The sequence below is a fragment of the Falco cherrug genome, chromosome 13 (genome assembly GCF_023634085.1).
Source record: "Falco cherrug isolate bFalChe1 chromosome 13, bFalChe1.pri, whole genome shotgun sequence".
Taxonomy (NCBI): Eukaryota; Metazoa; Chordata; class Aves; order Falconiformes; family Falconidae; genus Falco; species Falco cherrug.
This window is the reverse complement of record NC_073709.1, coordinates 28,910,368-28,931,992: the sequence shown is the minus strand read 5'-3', so window position 1 is coordinate 28,931,992 and position 21,625 is coordinate 28,910,368. Positions and strand designations below refer to the sequence as shown.

At 38.2% G+C, this 21,625-nt stretch overlaps 1 protein-coding gene and 1 long non-coding RNA gene across 2 annotated transcripts in view; one reads left to right on the top strand and one right to left on the bottom strand.

The window, feature by feature from the left end:
• NVL (nuclear VCP like) overlaps positions 1 to 16,192 on the top strand; it is a 43,653-nt gene extending 27,461 nt beyond the window's left edge. Inside the window, exons 19-23 of the mRNA XM_055726044.1 lie at positions 3,841 to 3,947; positions 8,133 to 8,209; positions 9,651 to 9,739; positions 14,174 to 14,244; positions 15,933 to 16,192. Coding sequence (XP_055582019.1) covers positions 3,841 to 3,947; positions 8,133 to 8,209; positions 9,651 to 9,739; positions 14,174 to 14,244; positions 15,933 to 15,977 — 389 coding nt within the window. The 3' untranslated portion in view covers positions 15,978 to 16,192. The remainder of the gene's footprint in view (positions 1 to 3,840; positions 3,948 to 8,132; positions 8,210 to 9,650; positions 9,740 to 14,173; positions 14,245 to 15,932) is intronic.
• Positions 4,291 to 8,126, bottom strand: LOC114016409 (uncharacterized). Its single transcript, XR_003560840.1, has 2 exons — positions 5,186 to 8,126; positions 4,291 to 4,527 (listed from the first exon to the last, which is right to left on the bottom strand). It is a non-coding gene; the product is annotated as an uncharacterized LOC114016409 (long non-coding RNA).
• Positions 16,193 to 21,625: the final 5,433 nt, after the last annotated feature.

The following is a 21,625-nucleotide window of genomic DNA, read 5'->3' as shown; positions in this document are numbered from 1 at the left end:
AGTTTCACTTTCAAACTTGAGGGATAATAATAGGCTTTGAAAGAGATATCTATGGTAACTATCATAATTTCATTAAAATGTTAAATGTATCTAAAATTATTTGACTCTGTTTAGATGAGTTTTGAGGTAATGGATATGGAGAGAACATTGTATTTGATGTATCAAATTGGAATATTTTGAAATTCCTAAAAGGGGAGCATTATTAATTCTTTTAAAGAGCTATGAAGTGTATCGAGTGAGTGAGTGTTGTGGTTCAACCCCAGCTGGCAATTAAGTACCACGCAGCCACTTGCTCACTGCCTGCCCCCAGTGGGATGGGTAGGAGAATGAGAAAAAGGTAAAACCTGGGGGCTGAGATAAGAACAGTTTAATAATTGAAATAAAGTAAAATATAATACTACTGATAATAATAATAATAGTAATGAAAAGGGAGTCAACAGAGAAATAAAACTCAAGGGGGAGGGGCAGGGAAAACAAAGCAGGTGGTGCACAGTGCAATTGCTCACCACTTGCTGATCGATGCCCCAGCCAGTCCCCGAGCAGTGATTTGTTCCTCACCCCTGCCCCGGCCAACTCCCCCCAGTTTATACACTGAGCATGATGTCATATGGTATGGAATATCCCTCTGCCCAGTTTTTGGGTCAACTGTCCTGCTCTGTCCCCTCCCAGCTTCTTGTGCCCCTCCAGCCTTATCACTGGCAGGGCATGAACTGAAAAGTTCTTGACTTAGTATAAACACTGTTTAGCAACAATTAAAAACAGTGTGTTGTCAGTATCGTTCTCATACTAAATCCAAAACACAGCACTGTTCCAGCTACTAGGAAGAACATTAACTGTATTCCAGCCAAAACCAGGGCAATGAGTTTGACCAATGAGTAAATACTCATTTTCTGTGTTGTGACTTGAATTTTCAAGAACTTTGGGCCCAGCTTTAAACCAGCAGAGTGAAGTGACTCGTAAGGAGACAGTGAGCATAGACCTGTGTTTTATACTTTGGTGTGGTCCTCTCATTGTAAACCACCATTACTGCTGTTGATTAAGTATGAGTTGTGGTAACTCTGAATGCAGGCAGTGTGATCATTTGCATACAAATGGATGAATGCATCTTTAGACCATATTGCTAACTTCTTACCGTTGGATGAAATAGCGTGGGAAGTGCCCTGTTCTCAGCATGCAAAATGGAAACAGTATTTCCCATATCAGGTTTAGTATTTTTAAAGAGCCTTTGAAACTTTAGGATGGGGAAGTATCAAGTACTTGGCGCTGTAACACAATCACTATGGAGTGTGTTTGTTTTGATACTTGTAACTGATCTATTGAGCAAACTTTGTCATCTAAGCTTAATAATGTGGCAAGACTTCCATCCACAGAAACCCAAAAACAGGAAAGTGCACTTGTGCCAAAAGTAAGATAAAGTATCATATAGCAGTGTGAACAGACATATAAGAAAGATGTCTGGGCCTGCCATGGCAGGGATTCTGTTTAACACTTCTTTCATCTGGTCTGGATTAAATTAATGCATCAAGTTCTTTTTTTCTCAATCTTCTCATTGCATTTGCAACAGCAGATTTTTGCCTACATAGGCACCACTGTCCACAACCACTGTATCTTGCAGAGGAAAGAATTGCTTTTGTCCAAGAAAAAGATAGTGGAGCAATTTTTAATGTCTGCATGTCATTCTGCTTTTTGTAGGCGAGAGAGTAACTTGAACAAAACCATGCGCATCTTCACAACGTCATCTTGATTCACTTTTTGGTAGGGTCAGGTAGCTGGAGTCTTGACAGAGTTAAGCAAACTTTTTTCATTTGCAAAGAAGGAATAGCTGTGCTTCCATGCTACTGTTTTGGGATTTGGGTGGTGTTTCTTTTTTTAAAATGTTGGTACAGTAAATATTAGCAGCTTAACTTTTCCCAGTTCATCACCTTTCATATACATCAATGCATGTAGTTTTTTAGCTACATTTTGTCAAGAGGATGTTATGGGTCTTGGAAGCTTCATTTAGAGTCCTTGATAACTGCCACCATAAGACTTAGGTGTGCCTTTCAACTGTTACTTTTGGATAAGGTTCTTGCAATAGCTACCTACCACATCTAAATAACTTAAGAAACTTTTTAAAAGTCTGTTATTCTAAAAGTACAGTTTTCTTTGTGTCTTCTGTGGGTGCTTTTGTGACTTTGTTATCCTGCATATTACAGTAATATGAACATCTTAGAGTCATTTAGGTTAGCAACGACCTTTAAGATCATGAAGTCCAACCGTCAACCTGGCACTGCCAAGTCCATCACTAAACCATGTCCGCAAGTGCCACATCTACACTATGTCCAGGGATGGTGACTCAGGAATTGCTTAGTGAAATAGAGCAAGTAGTACTGTCATCGGTTTTGGTAGATGGGGAAATGAGGCATCAAGAAGCATTTAGAAACATCATCCAGCAGTTTGTGCTGCAATACAAGATGGGAATTGAGGCCTTTCCCAGGTTTGTGTATCTTGTTGTACCATAGTCCTTAATATTTATATCCCGACTTACTGTTTGTGGAAGGTCAGTATTGAAACCTGTGGTGCTAAAAGGCTGCTAGACATTTCTATTACATTCAAGCTTTAAATGGTTTTCTAGAAATGTGATGATTTTTTGTTTTTTTTACTTCTTCACACATAGTGACATTTGAAGTCTGTAGTTCTTCCTGATGAAGAAATTCTGTACTTTGCAGCTCTATTTTGTGTTTTCATGCGTTTCCTATTTCACCATTTAGAGAATTAATATGTAGTAGAAATGCAAATGACTAGTAATATTAAGGTTACATATGGATGCTTATGACTGACCCTGTGTACTTGTTATTCTTAAATTATCACTGTGCCTTTCGGGCAGATTGGCAGGGTTAATATGGGTAGAGGTCCTTCTAACAGAACAAACTGGAAGCATTTTTTCCCCTTGTTATGAGTTCATGCGGAATCCTCCACTTGACCATGCTACTAGGTACGTGTGTTGGGTCTGGCCGAGCCCCACAGCAGCCCTCGTAGTGTTGTGCTTGTATTGGTAGTAGAAAGCTGGTGATGACACACCAGTGTTTTAACTACTGCTGAGCAGTGCCCCACAGCATCAGGGCTGCCTCTCCGACCTCTCCCCCCCCATCAGTAGGCTGGGGGTGGGTAAGACCTTGGAAGGGGGCAGCCAGGGCAGCTGACCCAAACTGACCAAAGGGATATTCCATACCATATGACTCTGCTCAGATGAAAAAGCTAAGAGAAGGAGGAGGAAGGGGAGGCATTCGTTATTTATGTTATTTGTCTTCCGGAGCAACCACTATATGTACTGAAGCCCCACTTCCCAGGAAGCGGCCAAATGTCGCCTGCTGATGGGAAGTAGAGAATAATATCTTTTGTTTTCCTTCGCTTCCGCGTGCATGACTTTTGCTGTTTATTTATTAAACTGCCTTTATCTTGACTCACAAGGGTTTTTTCCATCTTATTTTCTCCTGCCCTGTTCTGCTGAGAAGGGGAGTGATAGAATGGCTGGTGGCACCTGGTGTCCAGCCAAGGTCAACCCAGCACAGTAACAGAGGAAAAAATGGTCTAGCACTGTATTGCCAAAGATCGAGTTGTCTTCATTTGTGAAGAGGCGAGACGGGTATTGATGAGGCAGCTTAGCTGTACTGGGTAATAGAGGCTGCTGCTTGACCGAGATGAAACAATTTCAGTCAGCTATTTTAATGCTCAGACCTTCACATTGTGGCAGAAATGCTTCTTTGAATCTTGGTATAAGTATGCATGTATTCCTTCTCATGTGTACACTTTCCTAAGGGTGTACCTCATAAAAGGATAACTTTTTTTTCTCTTCCTAAGATATAATCGACCCAGCTATCCTGCGTCCTGGTAGACTGGATAAAACACTCTATGTGGGTTTGCCACCACCTGAAGATCGACTTGCTATTTTAAAGACCATCACCAAAGTGAGTATTTGGAAATAAATCCGTATCTTGAAGCTTGGTGGAATGATTTAAGACAAATTAAATTTTAAAGAGAATTGCAGGATCCTGAATCATTAAACACTTTCAGATATTACATGAGGTCATAAAAATAAACCGTCAGCCACATCTGCTGTTAAATTTTCTGTGAGACTGCAAGGGCTTGATAAATCCTGAGGAAAGCAAACCTGTTAAACATAAAAGCTGCTGCCTTTATAGTCACAGTTTGAACAGATTTAATTGAAAGATTCCTATCTGTGTGAGTAATGGGTCTAGAAGTGTTTTGTAAGCCTTTGGGGGGAGGGGGTGATCCACACATTCATGAGAATGATTTGCAAGCTCCAGCTGTATTTGCTCAACAGTAATTGTGACACTTAATTGCCTTTAGGATTAAAGGAATCTTGTGATGATATAGGCTGTAGGTCAAAGTAAATGTAAAAATGTAAAATACTGGCCTTCATGGGTCCTCCATGTGGTTAATTGGCACACTCCGCCACTTCAGAGATTTGGGTTATAGAAATCCACTTGAGTATTTCTCCAAGTATGGTACAGCAGTAGTCAAGGCCTTAAAAAAAGATCATACAAGGCATTATGAATTACTCAGATGTTTCCTACTTTTTCCAGTAGATCAATGTTGATTGTTAAGAGCAAGTGTTCTACCAGAATATTTTTTTGAGCTGCTAAGGAGACAACCTCTTCACTGTAGAGAAAAGAGCACCGTGTTATGAAAAGTGTGGTAAAAATTACTTAGCAAACTTGTTAAAAAAGATAATTCTGACTTGCGTAAGCATAAAGTCGTGGTGTAGGCAATAGTTAATCCCATAGGGGAATTCAGAAAGTGAGAACTCATTCAAGCATGTTCGTTCCTGCCAAAACGATTGTTCAAAAGTCAGATTCTCATTACTAATTCAGGATGTTAGACTTCCCTTCATTTGTTCTGTGCATTACTTCATGGAAGGGAAGAAAATAAGTATGCCTCCATCTGCTATTAGCAGTATATCGGTTTACTATTGCTAAGTTTTATAAATTTTTTCAGTTAAAACTTTTTACAACACTGTTCTTAAAGATGGTTGCCTTCTAAAAGACCTAGAGGGAATTTGTGTGTAACATCCGTGAATCATTTTTCAAATGTACTTTAAGGAATTATGTTTTTTATTTTACCAACTTTAAGATAACTCAAAGTGTTCTTTAAAAATTGGGCTTATATGATTGTGCTGACTTACACAAGCAATCTTGTTCTTCTGGAGGAAGTGGGTAGTGAGGATCAGTCACTAGGCTGCCTAAACACAGTAGAAGGATTCTGGTACAGGGTTCCCATCTGGCCTGGTTTTCAACATACAGGTGTTGAGTCTTGCTCTCCCAAATTTTTCTTGGAGAACCTCTGGAGATTTGTAACTGTCTGAAGTGCTCTTGCTGGAATTAGTGGTTTAGGAAAATAGTGCAGCAGAGCTTAGTGCAAGACTTCATGGGAGGGGAAGGTGGTATTAAAACTGATTTCTCTCACTCGGTCACAGTTTTCACTTGCTCACACTGTCACAGCCATGTATGAGTCACTAAGATGCACGTATCCAGGTGGCAGGGCCAGGATCACTTGTGTGCAACACCGAGGATAAGGAACGCAGTGTTGAGTCTTCATCTTTTGGCCTCTGCTTGATCGGCAATGACAGACTGGTGGTTAGAAGTGTTTTCTAGATTGCCTTTAAGAATCAGACCGTTCAAAATCGTGCTTACTTCAGCTGCCATCAGTCTGGGGCGAGGTTGCTGAAAAGTGTCTTTGCTCCCTCCTTCTGGGAATTTTTGTGGCTACAGTCTGTCTTCCTGTTGGGATAACACCAAGAGGAGTGGCACATGAGATGTGGTCACCTTGTCATTACCCTGTTGTCAGAGCATATTTGTTTTCTGCTGACAAACCATCTTTGCTGTGGCCTTACTCGATTGTGGGCCGCCTTGTGATACAAGCAGTGTGTTGCAAAGTGTTTACCAGCTTGCTTCCTGTGGATCCTGTCTTTCGTTATCAGGCCCTGTTATTTTTGGCATGCCAGGTACTTCCATGTGTACTTACTTCATACTAGTCTTGATATTTTTGATATAAATCTTCGTAGTGAACGAGGTGCTAAGTCTTTAATGGAGGTTGGTTTTTTCTCAGCTATTAATTAAGTGGCTAGCAGAAATGAGATATGAACGCTCTCTGAATTAGTCTTTTCCTTGAGCACTTCCGTGTTCATTCCATGAGGCTGGTGCTGTTCTTACTTTACTACTGCAGTTACCGGAGTTCTTGTAAAGCTAGGCAAATACTTGTATTTCTAGCATTAAGAACAAGAAATAGGTGGTTATTTTCTTTAAAAATGTAGAGGAGTACTCTGCAAGAAGAACATGGAATATGGAGAGAAGAAAATGTGTAAAATTAATTGAAATACCTTAGGTTTTGTTTATTTCATCCATGCATTCTAGGTAGAGAAATTTGAAAAATCTGAGTACAGGAGCACTTGCTTAAATTTATGTGCTCAGGGCTAGATAAAGCAAAATGTTTGGTGCTGATGTGAGTATCTTCTGGGTGATGGTATGCATTCCCCGAAATCCCTGCACGGGATGTGGAAGCTGAGAATCATTGCTGAGGGAAAACATGGATGCTTACAAAGGCAGCATGAGGAGCTGAAAAGGAAGTTAAGGCAAGGAATAGTTTGAAAGGAAGACAAACAGCCTAATGTAGGTTGAAGCTTTGTTGTGAAAGTTTTATTTCAGTTAACTTGTAGAAATCAGTCATTTTCAAATTGCATATTAATTATGCAAGAGAAACATGTCTTCACAGGTTTAAGTTACTAGTGTACTTACATTCTTGCAAGCTGTATCAAGCTTCTCTGGTGCACTTACTGCTGAGCTTGTCTCCAGAGCAGGCAGATCAAACGACGGACAAAACACCCACCGTTATGTTGCTACTCAAAAGATCTGGTTTTAGCAGAGAAACTATCTCTCTGGCTTACAGTCTGGTACAACAGTTACTAAAGTATCCCATATGAAATTGTATGAGGCTTCCTTGTTTCCAGGTTAAAGTCTCCTTTCAAGATGTTTCAAAATCAGGCTGTTCCTTTGGCATTTTGTTGTTTTGGTTTGGGTCTAGTTTCCTTTTTCTAACTGGTATTCTAGCAATGATTCATTCAAGATTGTACCCTTACTCCGCCTAGTCCATGATTATTCTACTGTCTGTTAAGTATTCAAGGTTTTTAACTTGCTGGTTACTATACATTTTATTTCTCTTGAAGATATTGTAGATATGTGGTATATTAGTTCACCTGAAGAAGTTGGAAAAGAATTGTATGAATTTCTGCATTTCTGTCCATTGAGTTTCTGCCAGAAACTCATCAAAAATGTATCAAAAAGTGTCCTTTCCTGTCTAAACTCAGGTTTTGTTTCATACTATAAACATCTAGAATCTGTGTACTACTGTGATGCTACTTTATTGTTGCCTAAGGGTAATAGGGAGATTTCCACGTTTACAGTGTTTGAAAATTCTGTTGGCTAGTTTCAAATATAATTTATAATGTCGTTGAATATTTTTTGCTGTTGGAAATGCAAAAATAATCCCACTGGTGGGACCTTTGTGGAGGAAACAAAAATATGGAAGAGTAGTATCAAAAAGTCCACAGGAATTTCTACAGTATGTGTAAACTTTTATGAAATCTAGAATGGAAAACTTAAGTTTCAAAATGTACATCTAGAACCTAAAAGGTATACAATTAACTCAGTCTTAAAGGTGATAAGAATAAATCTACATGCTTATTGCTTAGCTATTTGATTTCAACACGGGTAAAACTAAAGGAAGTTCAGCTGAACAATGCTGTTGATATAACCAGCTACTTAAGGCATGTCCACGTATGGAACATTCAGTGTTGCATTGCCCTGTGACAGGCTGGCTGTCATTTTCTTAGAGACAATCTAATCTGTTTGTGCCTAAGTTAAAATTTAGCATTACTTATTTCCTAACTACATGTTTCTAAGGTTGATTGTCCTTTTTCTCAGTTTGAGATTAAAATTGTTAGTATTTGTGGATATTTCAGGGAATTTGTCAGACCCCTATATGATTCCTGATTGATGAAACAATAACTTTGGGGATTGCATGTGTTTAAAAGAAGTTTTCTTATCTTCTTCTTTATATTCTCTCAACTCCTTTAGGATGGTACCCGGCCTCCACTGGATATTGATGTAAACCTCAAAGAAATTGCTTACAGTCAACATTGTGATTGTTATACGTGAGTGGTTTCTGGTTTTGACCTTAGTATTTAATGTGCAGTGCCAACAGTCTTCTGATGCATGATAACGTGTGCTGTATTGTTGTTACTAAGAGGATCTCTTGACTTTCAGGGTTTATATGCCTTTTCACTTACACTATTTGTCTTGTGTGCTTTTTTCAAGGAGTCGATAGGAAGGTATGCACGCTAGTCTTTTTTTCATCTGGAAGAGTCTTCTTCGTGTTGTAATTACAGATCAGTAGAGACCTCTTGGTTTTCCTTGGTTTTGTTTTGTAATTCTTGCATAATCTGAGGATAAAAGAGCCCTCTAAATTGTGGACCCATATACAATGATGATGAAAGCAAATTGGTTAAACAACCATAACAAACTTGTTCTGTCACACAGTTGAAAGCAATGTGTTTGACAAAGTAATGAGAGCCTAGTTTGACTTGTGCTTTGGGAATAACAAGGTGTGGGGGTTTTTTAGGAAAGCTTGATAGCCATGTCTGTCAGAATAATTTTCAGTTGCATTCTACAAAACTTCAAACAGCTTTAATCTATTAAATGATGTAATAGTTAAATGATTTTCTGGAGTTCATAAAAGATAAGGTTTATGACATGCTGTTTGGCACAATATTGCGTTTGAATCTTAGAAATGGAGGCTGTCCCCAGTAGTGATTTTTAGTTTGTCATTTTTTCATACTTGGGAAAGATGGGTACTTTTCTCTGCCCCTTTCACTCACTGTCTTGATTTTGTGGTGCATGTGTTTTTTGGGTTTTGTTTTGTTTCTGGTTTTTTGTTATGTTTGGATTTGTATTTTGGGGTTTGTTTGTTGGTTTGGTTTGGGGTTTTTTTTTTTTTTTACATACAGCAGTACCCTTAGCAGCCCGAAATGAAGCATGGGGAGTTAATTGTGAAATTTTTCTTTGGTTCAATGACTTGCACCAGTTTAAAGGCTTGTGAAAAGTTCAAGAGCTGGAAACTGGAAACAGGTATTTAGAAAGACAGATGTGACCATTTTTTGTGGATACTGTTATTTTAAGAGCATGTCGACTGTTGATGCAACTTTGAGCAAGGCAACTCCCTTTTCTAGTAACAGGTGATTTGATTTTAATCTTTCATGCAACTTAAAAAAAAAAAATTACTATGTTCTCATGAAGTGGCAGAATATTAATCCTTTGGCATTTTTAAGGATGCTAGGTATGGGTTTTGCCTCTTCCCTTGCTTCTCATTTATTTCATCTTAATCTGTGGCTAAGATCTGGAAGATGTCACTCCATAATGAAGGTTGCAGCACTGGGTAGTCCTTGGACCTTTTTCCAATGTTCTTAAGATGATTTTTTACAACAGCACAACTACTCTTAGTGTCATTTGATTTGTAGTGTCTTACCTTTCTATATGCCATCAGCAAAACATGAGAGAAATTTATCCTAAAATAACCTATTCTGTTTGTATCCGTAGAGGGGCAGACCTTTCTGCTCTAGTGCGAGAGGCTTCGATTTGTGCCTTGAGACAGGAAATGGCACAGCAGAATACTCAAAGCAAGAAAGGTAAGAAAGCTTTACAAAAATGTTAACAGTGAGAATGTCCATATATTTCTATGTTCATATAAATGAAATATAAAGTATTTAAGGTAGTTCAAGCCAAGCATAAAGGTGTGCATGCTTTACATAAATGTTTGACTTCTGAGCCAAATAAAATTTAAGTCAGATTTGTTTCAAGAACACATAAGCATCTTTGAAGTAGATGTAGGGGAGAGTACAGGAAAACATTATGCTAGAGGTTCAGCACAGAATTTTTTTCTAAAAGAATTGAACCTTGTAACCTTAAAGGAAAGTTTATGTTAAATGGTAGTACAAACTGACAATTTAGATACTAGACTGAATAAGTCTCTGCCAAATTTCCACATCACGGTCGAGGACTAATTGTACTACTTACAACTGTACTCAAACCTGCAATTAACTGCACACATACTGATCACGTACCTTTAGCACGCAATTGTGTTGTGTAACTGAATACATGCATCTAGTAGTAACGGCGCTACGAAAATGTGAGTACCACTTTTTTGATCTTTGGTGTTTAGCTCATCAATGGCTCTTGCCAGGACTTTTAACAGGGAGCTATAAATTATTTAAAGTACAATGCCTAACCTTTCAATCTCTTCTGCACTTTTGTTTTCAGTTGTGTTTTTCTGGTTTTAGTTATTAGTTTTTCTGTGCAGATAGGAAAATATAATTGGAAATTGAAACTCTTTTATATAAAACGTCTGTGTATCTAGATTTTTTCCAGTAATTTTTTTGTTATTTACCCTGAAGTCAAAACACAAAGCTAAGATGGAATTGGGACTTTTCAGATTATGACCTTGGAAGCACGCTGGAATTTTAATGGCTTTGAATCATTCTTTTTGATCTAGTACACATCCAGTCTTACCTGGTTTTTAATACTAGGTTAACAGAGGAGAATGTATTTCTTGTGTTGAGGGAACTAGCATGTTCACTTACGGTGGAACGTGGCAGAAACAAACTACAAAAATGTTCAGTTTGACTCAAGTTACCCATTTTGCTTGCTGTAGATGGAAAAAGCTCTTGATTTGAGATGGAAATTTCTGAATTTATCCTGTTTGGTTTTGTAATCATCCAGAATAAAGCAGGCTTTATTTCAGAGATGTTCATCACTTTAATTCAGCCTTTGCATTTAGGATTGCAGCCTGAGCACTTAATGTATGGACAGGTTGGCAGCCAGCAGGTCCATAATACATGCATAGGTTGATCTGCCTGTTTATAGCAGCTACTTGTTTGAGATGTCCCTGGGTTTGGGTTTCGAAGACGTCAGCCCTGGCTGCTATGAAAGTGTGTGAGGTGGCTTCTGATGTGAGACCTTGTTCTTCTGTGTGTACGCAGGCTGGGGAGCATCTTCCTTTAGTTGTTACCAAAGACATGCACGACTGACTCCCTTCCCATACTCTTTAAGTGACTGTAGAGGGGTGCTGTGTCCCCTCATCAGTCAGTAGGTTGGAGCCACTGGGCTGAGACCAGCGCAGTTAATTCCATAGGAAACTGTTGCAACTTCCTTATTATACCTGATATTTCCCCTCTGGAGTAAATTCAGGGCTAGGGGGTTTTCTTAACACGTGGCAGTGGTTTGCTTGAAGGGACTTTTTTATAGTGAAATGGAAAGGGATACTTTTTGTGATATTTCTCTACTTTCAACTTGAACAGCCCTAGGAGAGCTGATAATGTTAGTCACTGTAGGCTGGGAGTTGCTAGATACTGTAACTTGTCTGGGGGAAGAAGGGGGGAATTCTAACAATGATAGGGCAGAGTTTTAGTTCTGTGGTGTTCCCCATCATTGGCCCAGCATTTGACTTCCCAGTAGAGTTCAATATCCCATGCAAACTTGGAGGCTCCACCCATGAGGATGCTGCATAAAACCGGTTTCAGCATCAATGCCAGAGGAAGACCCTACTGCTGCCTGTTCCCTATCCTGAAAAGTGACCATTAAGCCTTAAGCTTTATTTCATATACTTTAATCAGCTTTCAGTCCACTGAACAATCTTTCCTATAATTCTCTGGGGTTTACCAGTCCTCTGGTGGCTGTAACAAGTTACATGATGCAGTTCTGTAGACAAGTTCCTTTAAAACCTTTGGGTGAACACTATCTGGTCCTGGTGACTTACTGTTAACGTCCTAACTGACCTATTGTAATTTAATATTTTATATTTATTTCAAATAGATCTAGTTACAAAGGATGTATAGGGCATGAGAATCTCTTGATACTTTCAGCTGCAAAGACAAACACAGAGAATTCCCTGACCTTCTAAACTATGGCCTTATCCCAGATGTCCCTTGTTGTCTTTTAAAAAAACATATACAAAAAGTGACTCCATATCACCTGCATCATCTATAAAGCTGACCTTAAGCAAAGAGTTTGAGACTCCCTATAGCTAGTGTAGTTTAACAAGTGAGATTTTAATTAAAAGTTTTGTATGTCTGCTGTTGAATTTGAAAAGCAAGATCTGGTCCTTGTTTGATACTTTCAAATTAATAGTAAAGAGAACCAGCCATCCTTCACTCATCTATGTAAATAGAAAATCTCATATTTGGTGTTTTAAGTACTTAGTCTTATTTTGAAAAGATTATACCTGATGATATACTTAATCATTAATCTATCAATACTAATTGTTTTAAACAATAAAATATTCATTCCTACTTATTCTGACTAAATGGTTTTGTCTTCAGAAATCAAGGCAGACTGTGTTAGTACAAGTAGCCACGGTATAGATTGACAGCTAAATTATCCACAGGAGGAAGCATTGTGCCCACTTTTATCATGCAGTAAGCGTGAAGCAGCCTTGACTTCCAATGAGATTTATGACTTCCAATGAGAGTTAAACTACTAACAGTAGGTAGAAGTGCGCTTATACTTAGCCATAGCTAATACTCTTGCATTAGCATCATACTTTTTCACCTTTACTTTTTCTGATAACCATGTCCTCAATAATACTGATCTTCCTAGTTGATGAATGCTGGTTTCTCCTTTCCCTTTCCTCTCTCCCTATAGCTCTGAGGATATATACTGTTTCAGAATTTGATTTAAAAGTTAACAGTAAACAAAAGGGAAAGCAAAATTCTCATAGCTTCATTTTGTGGTGTTTTGATGACTCAAAGTAATTTGGCTCCTGTGAAAGACATTTCTTAATATTAGTGTTTCCTTGGGGAAATAAGTTAAAATGCTGATGTTTTAGATTTAAATCTTCATTTATATTGGTATAACTTAATGTGCTAATGAGAATCTTATATAAGAGCTTCAGAGAACTGACATATAGAACCTTGCTGCTCTTTGTTTAGTTCAGTAAAACTTGACCTTTACTTTTAAAGCAAGTATTCTACAATTACGACTATTTGCTGTAATGCTTTAAGTTAGTGCCTTCCATCTGCTGCATAGTTTTTTGCTGTATCAGCAGAAGATTTTTGTTAAACTGAGACATCAAATATATTAATGAGGAATCTTTAACAGTTTTTTCCATGTTGGCACATCCCATTTCACATCACAAAAATGTATGCAAAGGTAGCAGTACATACCTGTGGAAGTAAAAAGTGTCTTAATGAAATACATTAACAATGTACCAAACCAATTCTAAAGACATACTTTTCATACCTCTGTCATCTGATACCTGTGCATACTGTTAGCATTGTAATGCATCTGTATAGTAGTGGTATCTTGGGATTCTTAAGTCTAGATAAAATAAGGCACTTGCTTGTGAAAGCAGATGAAACCATGATTTCTTTTACATTTTAGCAAACTAAAAAAAAAACCAACCCTCTTCAAAAGGTTATGATTAGGAATAATTACTGTGGATAGCTGCATTGAGGTCAAGGGCAATTTGCATAAACTTAAACACAGGAGGCTGTAAAAATAAAAGCTTTCAGCACTTCTGGGTAACGCCAGACGAGGCAATGATATGAAGTCAATGGTTTAGGAGTTGAGCATCCTGTAGAATTAGAATGATAACAAAAAGTTTTCTAGGTGCTTACTAAATAAGACCCTGTAGGGATGCTTAATATTAAATACATATAGAAAAAAAAGCCCAGAACTGGAGGCAGCAGAATTCAAGGCATTCACTTCCAGAAGGGTTAAAGGACTTTAATTCTAACTTTGGCTTACATCAAATCCAGTTAATTCAGCATCTTTGAGAATTTCATTCTCAATCTGCAGATAGAAATAATAATACCTAAAATACCTTTCTGAAACAAGTGAGTATTCTTTGGTGTAAAGTACAAGAGATAGAGGGATTAAGATCTTGTCTAAAATCAAAGACAGGAAGCTACATAAAATATGAGTTCAGGTGTTCATAACTACTGAATTAGATGTCATCCAGCTGACTAGCATGTGCAGTTAGGCTTCATGAACGCTGCCTTCAAGTGCAGTTACGTGATTGTTACTTGCCTGCAATTTTAGCAATTTATTTTGCTTTTTCCTTTAAGGAGAAATCAAGATTTCCCGTAAACACTTTGAAGATGCTTTTAGGAAAGTGAAATCTTCAGTATCCAAAAAGGTAAGACAAGCTTCAAGTATGTAAGGCTTATTACTCCCCTGGAAAGGATAATATCTTTGTGCTGGAGACTGGTGGGAATAGTTAAGCTTGCAGTGTACTTGCACATATTTCAAATTGACAGTACCTGTCTCTGCATTAAACAAGCCTGATGTGTGGTTGGTTTGTTGGTGGGTGGTTTTTTTTTTTTTCCACTAGCTCAGAAATTAAAGTCTCCCTTCTCAGCTGCAGATGATGCATTGCATGTAGATTTATTACCATGCTATCAAGGTTATCTTTTAGTATGGCACCTTGGATTTCTCATTGACATTCCCAGGTTAGTTATTGAGCTGGCCCCAGCCTCTTAGGTCTTTGGAATTTTAAGTTAGAAGTAAGGCCTTTAGAGTGCACCCACCCAGAGATGGATGTGACAACCAGAGATTTCTCTTCAACCATTTCTGTTAATATGCCAGAGACATGATTTTGAGATGGGACATAAAACACACTTATCTAGGCTGTTGCTTATCAGTCTTATTATTTGCATTTGTCAAGGAAGTTTGTTTTAAAGGTTTCCTTATGACCTGTTCTTTTTAATGACTGAAAGGAAAACTGTTTAATAATCTTAATTACCATAATTGAGAAGTTAACTGTTTAACTATTTCCTTTCATTACTATTGTATGTTGATGGTCAGTGACCTTTTCTGAAATTTAAGAGTGATCTTTGGCTCCAAGATGCTTTAAAGGTGGTGCTGGTTGTCATTTCCTTCTCCTTTTGCTAATCACTAAGCAAAGTATTCAGAAGCAACAGCAATAAAAACTTAAAACATCTCCTCTAACATAGCAATCACTGGTAAAAATCAACCAGAAATATCATTCTGCATCTGAGAGGCAGCTTAAATATCACATCTCAGAGCCCTCTTTCAGTTATATCAGTCTGAAGAATTGGCAGTTAGGTATTTTGAACTATCTTTTGGAGTACAAGATAATAATCTCCCATTTCCAGATGCTACTTCCTATCTGCTAAATTAAATCTGACAAAAATTCTCTATACACCTTCCTATGGATACCAGAAACAAACAAACAAAAAAAGCTGCATCTCACTTGAGTTTGTCCTTCTAACTTTTCCCTGCCATGCACATCTGCTGTTTCATTAACTTGTTTTTGATTTAATTTGGTTGACTTGAGACAAACCAAAGTAAGTTGCTGTTAAGGCTGTGGATAGGTATCACCTTTGGAAGCCAGTTACTTCAGCAGAAGTTAACATCTCATAAGTATTCTCTTCCTCAAAACTGTCTTTCTGAATGACTAGTGAAAAGAATTAAGGAATAGTTAAGTTAGACTAGCAAAAGAAGATATTCTCTTTTCATTTTGGCAGAACTAGATGGGGGAGTAAAGTGTCAGTTCAGCAGCTCTCCTGGTAAAGAGGGCAGTACTACTTAGTGAAGCTGTAATCCAAACCTAGCATGGCAATAGTAAGAACTCTGGCAAAGGTTTCTGTTGATTAGGTATCCTTGGTGCTGGAGAACTTCATTTACGAACCAGGGTAGTGGGGTTTTGCCATATTGAAGTTCTTATTTGTAAATGTTTGACAATACAGCTAGTGGCCGATACAGCTGGTTTGTTTCACTTTGTTAATAATACATATAAAGTCACTTTTATACTTTGCATGATTTTAACCATTCTGAAGTATTTTTTCCTCTTGGCACTGCTAGGATCAAATAATGTATGAAGAACTGCATCAGTCACTGTGCAGGTGATACACTTGGACAATTCCCAAAAGAGACTTACTCTGCATTGGTGGAACGTTTTGTAATATCTGTGCCTGATTTCAAGAGACAGGTTGGAAAGAAGCCATACCAAAGTCTTTCAACTTTTTAAACTGTACCTGAAAAAAAGGTCATCATAACCTACTGCTCTAAACCATCCTTAAGTTAACAATTTCCTAAATAAAAGATACAACACTTCCTGCTTATCACCACTTACATTTTTTACATAAATGCTTTCAGTGCTAAAGAGCCCATACCTTTCTGACATATTTGGTACCCTTGGAGGCAGAGAGGCTTACCCTTCAGAGTGTCTACACTGCTGAAATAGCCATTTTCATTTATGGGTGAAGACAGCTATGTTTTCAAGAACGAGGACACTGACAGAATCCCTGGGAGAACAAAGCTGTGAAAGCAGGCTGCGGAAGTGCTGCACTGTATGTTACCATACCCTTACTCATGCCTTTTCCAAATATAGTAACACATTATGATTGTGCCAGCACAGGTTCTCAGAGCTTCTAACAGCTTCCCTTCACCTTATCAAAGGAAATTATCCACAGATGGCAGGCTGTCTCGAAGTTATCTACAAGAGAGTAAAGTTTGGAAATCTGAGAAGTACTGTGATACTATGATTTAACAGCCACCTAAGAAACACTGGAAGCCACCTATTACATAACTCTTAGTTTTTTTAATGGACAAATCTGCAACAAGAAGAAGTTCTGTTACAGATTGGAATTTCTTAACAAGTGTTTTGACATCCTCTGGAGGAAGGAAAGTAATACTGTTTTAAGGCCAAGAGGGTTGGTAGTTTTCTTAACTACAAGAAATTTTATCTTAGAAAGAGGGTCATAACTCAGATAACTTCCAGTATCAGCAGACTGGGAAGTAAGACAGAACACTGAAGTGTGACAGATACTAAGCAACTAATTTCTGAAGCCTACAAGTCCTCATAGCTTTTTAATTTTACCACCACCATTCTGCAAAACTTCTAAATTATAAGTGTCAGTTTTTCTCTTTGATCATGTTTTGTTCTTCCTAAAAGCACTACAACCATCATTCAAGGAGATCAGAAAAGGAAATGGATTAATTCTGCTAGCAACTTTTGAAGTCTTAAGTTTAATAACACTAAACTTTAAAAATTAATGAAATTTCCATGTCAAAACAGTAAAATAGTTTTTGTAAGCAACACTTACTGTGTAGGCATCCCCCTACATAACTGTTTAAGAGGGAAGAGATCATTTAGTCTCCAGCTCAAATCCCAATTAATTTAAACAAATGGCCATGCTTTGCTAGATGTAACCACAAGCAGCCAGATCCAACTTTAAGGCTGACCTCACCTTGAGAGGGATTAGTGCCTTGCATCTTAGATGGCAATTCAGAGAAGAATCAGACAAAAGATCATCCATATTTTTCCCAAAGCTGGATGGGGAAGGCTAAGACAAATAACTAATCACCACAGACTTGTTTTAAAAATACTGACACTTGTAGCAGCACGTTACTTACCACTGTGATTTTTGCACAACATGGTATGATATTCCCTCCCTCTTCTAGGGAAGTCCGAGACTGGAGTGACTCAAGTTGTGGCCCATATGACTAACAAAGTCCCTGCACATGAAGCAGAAGATGATGTGTCTGCTTGTAATTATAAATCATGCTTGGGAGCTTCAGCAATTACCGTGATTCCCAGAAATCCAAGATGAAGGATCATGATTTTATCTTAGTTTCACTTGTGAATGTTCGTTACTGTAAGGCAGTACAGTTAGTACATATCAGTGAAGTGACTAATTTTAACATAAAATCATGCCTAGATGTTATGTATGGAGTTGTACAAGAACTACCTACATTACACAAACTTCATCCTGTTTTAGCTCCAAGTCTACACCTTCACAGGGTTTTTTTACCACCTTAAGTAAAAAGCTTTTTTCTTTATAGGAAGCTGCAACTATGTGAAAGCAAGCTGTGAACTTAGTGCAATACAGTCAATTCACTTGAGTGTTTGTGAGTTGACCCATGAAAGAGGATTCAAGCAGCAGCCCCATGAAAACAGTATATAATACCTCAAATATAAATTTTAAATCTGTCACCTAACCACAGATACTCTAATTCTAAAGGCCATCACTGTTCTTACTTGCCTGTGGCATGCATTGGTTTCAAAACAAACTATATAAAACTTCAAGTCAGAAATCAAAAAAGGTCTAACTGTGATACAACTTCAGTGATACAATTTAGGAATTTGTCATCTTTTCATGGGGGAAAAAAAAAAGCTAGGGGCAAGCAAGCCACTCTGCAGTTGAAAGTCACCATGTGAATGATTTCTCCTTTATGGATATATGAGGAGAATCCTGCTACCATACTTAAGGATAGCTGCAGTTGATGAGTTTATCAAGTACTAAAGTCCTCAAACCCTGGCATATTCACCAAAGAATTCTCTCCTCCTTTCCTCTTATGATGGTACTATTCCTGTGTATATACAGAGCAAGAAAGCAAGATAGACTAAGGAGGAAACAGTATCTGAGCAGTAGTAATAACAGCATTACTGTTTAAGTAGTAATAACAATATAGTCTTGTCAAGAGTTCCAACACAAAGCAGATTTAATTTACAAGGTGTCTGATGATTGTTCTTAATATGCAACCATGGAAGAGGAAGTGGGGTGCAGGAGGGTTTGCATTTACAAGAGAATCTGAAGTTAAGCTGAAACATGGAAAAAGCCAGATCAGTCACACATCGTATCCTGTCTGCTCACCTTGTCGGGGATACATGTGCATCAAGTTGCAGACAGCGGTAGGCAACTGAACTCTTAAATTTGACAGCTCATGCAAGAAAGCACCGTACCCACACTGCTACTTTTTCTTGTGGGAAATTCTTGTTAGGCTATAGTACTTACCACTAAAAAACCAACTTGTTAAGAAATGCAAGATCCCTTGTACACAGAAAATGGGAATTCCTTTAAGGAACAAGCCTTTTCATGTAATACAGAGAATACTACTTTGTTCTGCATATACAGCTACCACCTCTCCTAGCAGACATGCCTAGAGGTGGTTTTACCCTCCAGTCATCTCATTTGTTGTGAGAAGATCAAGAAATTGTTTATCATGCCATTCTTCCGTTTCCTGAAGCTAGCCACATATCTAAATCACAATAACTATTCTGTCCCAGAGCACATTAGATGCTAACTTCAGCTTGGATAGGGAGTAGAGTGTGCGGGGAACTCAGCAGAAAAAAAAAAAAATGCTGTCTTCATTCTTGGCTCAACAGGAAGACTTTTCAACATCTTTGCACTCACTGAAGTCTTGTGTACCACTGCAGCCTTGATTGTGAAAGAGAGGATTTGATAGAGAAGAGATAATTGTGTACAGAGTTGCAAGTTGCTGTACTAAAGGCATACCTGTATGATTTAGACACACCTATTCATCAGATTGCTTCAGCAAGTCCTAGGAAAACCATCTCAGCAGACCCAGAAGCACCTCCTGTGCTTTGCAATGGGCAAGCTAAAACAGCAGAACTTGCTTTGCCTTACATCTTGAAAAACTTTCAAGTTACAGAGGTGCACAGTCTCCAGAAGCTGTGTCTCAGACCACTTACACAAGGTTGCTACCCAAAAGCAATCCTGTTTGTCTGACAGGATTGGTAAGGCAGCCTGCAATCTATAGATAGCATTGACATTATTGGTTGTTGAACCTCATTAAAAAAAAAAAAAGGAATGAACAGCTTTAAGTTCTGCTATGGCATGCCACTTCATCTGATACAAGAGTAAGTGCCAAGGAGGCAGAGGTGAATCACCAAGCTCATTATTTAAGTGTCCATTCACCTAGAATTGATCCATTTCTCAACATCTGTAGACTTTAAGTATTTGTTACCTGCTTGCTGGTGACATTTAAAGAGTTAGCCAGAGGAATTCCGAGACACAGAACCAGAAGTCTTTTTTTTTTTTCCACTGACTTCTGGTTCTAGGTAGGATGTCTTGCCCAGGATCTGAAAGCATGGAGCTCTATAGCCAGAAAGATGCATCCATTTAACATGTTAATTAGCCACTGTTGTGGAACAGACAGGTTCAACAGCAAAGCAAGAACACCAGAGGCAAGAGTTGTTTTGAAAGAGGAATATGCCCACGCTTGTCCTGTGGGAACTCTCATGCCTAGTATGATCAGATTCCAGGATGCATTACTTATTCCACTTAATCAGCTTAAAGTAATTGGGGGGTGGGGGTGATGGGGGCGTTAAAGCCATGCAGCAAGGCAGTTTGAGCAGCTTACACATTTCAGAACAAAGTTCTGACGGGGATTCAGAGCTCCTGTAGCACTTGGATGATGTGTTTAACACCACTGACCCAAAGTCAGCTGTGTTTTGACAGTTAAACTCCTGGTTGGTTTCACATAAAGGAGAGGTTTGCCAAATGGACAAATTAGTAAAATGCTTTAGTTACACAGAGAGGAGCAAACCCCAACAAGCATATAGAAATGCCAAAGTTACCTCATTCCATCTGAACAGATTTTTTAAAAGTTTATAATTGGGTTAACTGTAGGGGTTCTGAATGCTCCTTAGGTTTAATTTATTCTTCGCTGGTTATTCAAAGCTCCCTGCAACTTTCAGATAAATTCAAAAATTATACTAGCCTGTTTCTGCCAGGTATATTTTAATAGCACTAATAAAAATCACTTAATTCCTTAAAAAAACAGTAACAATATTATTTATGTGTATTTTTACCAAAATGTGGTATCTCTTGTTTCTGTGCCATGCCTTTGGACTGAACACCACATTATAAGTATGACCAGAGAAAACTAGTTACTCATTTAGAATATATCAAACACAAGTGAAGTAAGTCCAGGTGGTCCTCATTCCTGCTTTTAAGTCTGGTGTTTTTTTTTTTAAGGATGGAACTGCAATATAGGGTAACTTTCAGAGATCTGCCTCTGGCAGAATCCCTGCTACCAAAGTTAGCTGCTAAGGCATTTTGTGCATTACACAGGAATTATGTAACTAAATGATAATTACCAATACTTGTGAGAATCAGACCATTGCTTAGATCCAAACTTAAGTCTCATTGGCTCAAATTAACCTAGTCCAGCAGGTGTTTCAGAAAGATTATGGCAAGCAGGTATTTCCCTCAGAATTCCCCACTACTCTGCAGCTCTTGAAGTGAAAAATCAGTCAGAACACCTTAAAGCAACATTTGCCATTTTAAACAAGAGATGGTAACTTCAGTCCTGTTTAAAAGCAGGAATTCACACTTCCAGTACCCATTGGGAGGACAGTAAGGGCCATCAGTGATTCCACAAATAACTAAACCCAAATATAAAATCTTGACTCTGAACTCTGGTTATCTTAAGTATTCATCTAGGATAACTGAATTTCTTTAGCTTTAGCTATAAAACTTTTTCAAGATGCTTTCCTTCCTTCATCCCGCTGTGTTAAACCATCAACAAAAGGGATTTAATTCCACCTTTCACTTCTTAAATTGAGCAGTCCTAAGTGGCCTAAAAAGAAACTGTTTTTGCAACTTAAGCCTATTCAAGTCTTTCAACCAAAGCCAGTTTTCTTCCGAGTAGAAAGGGAAGGCAAGGATTCTTTGCAGTTCATCTGTACCACCACTCAACAGAACAGGTCTTCCATCTGCCTTAAAAATACCAAATTTCTCTAAAGC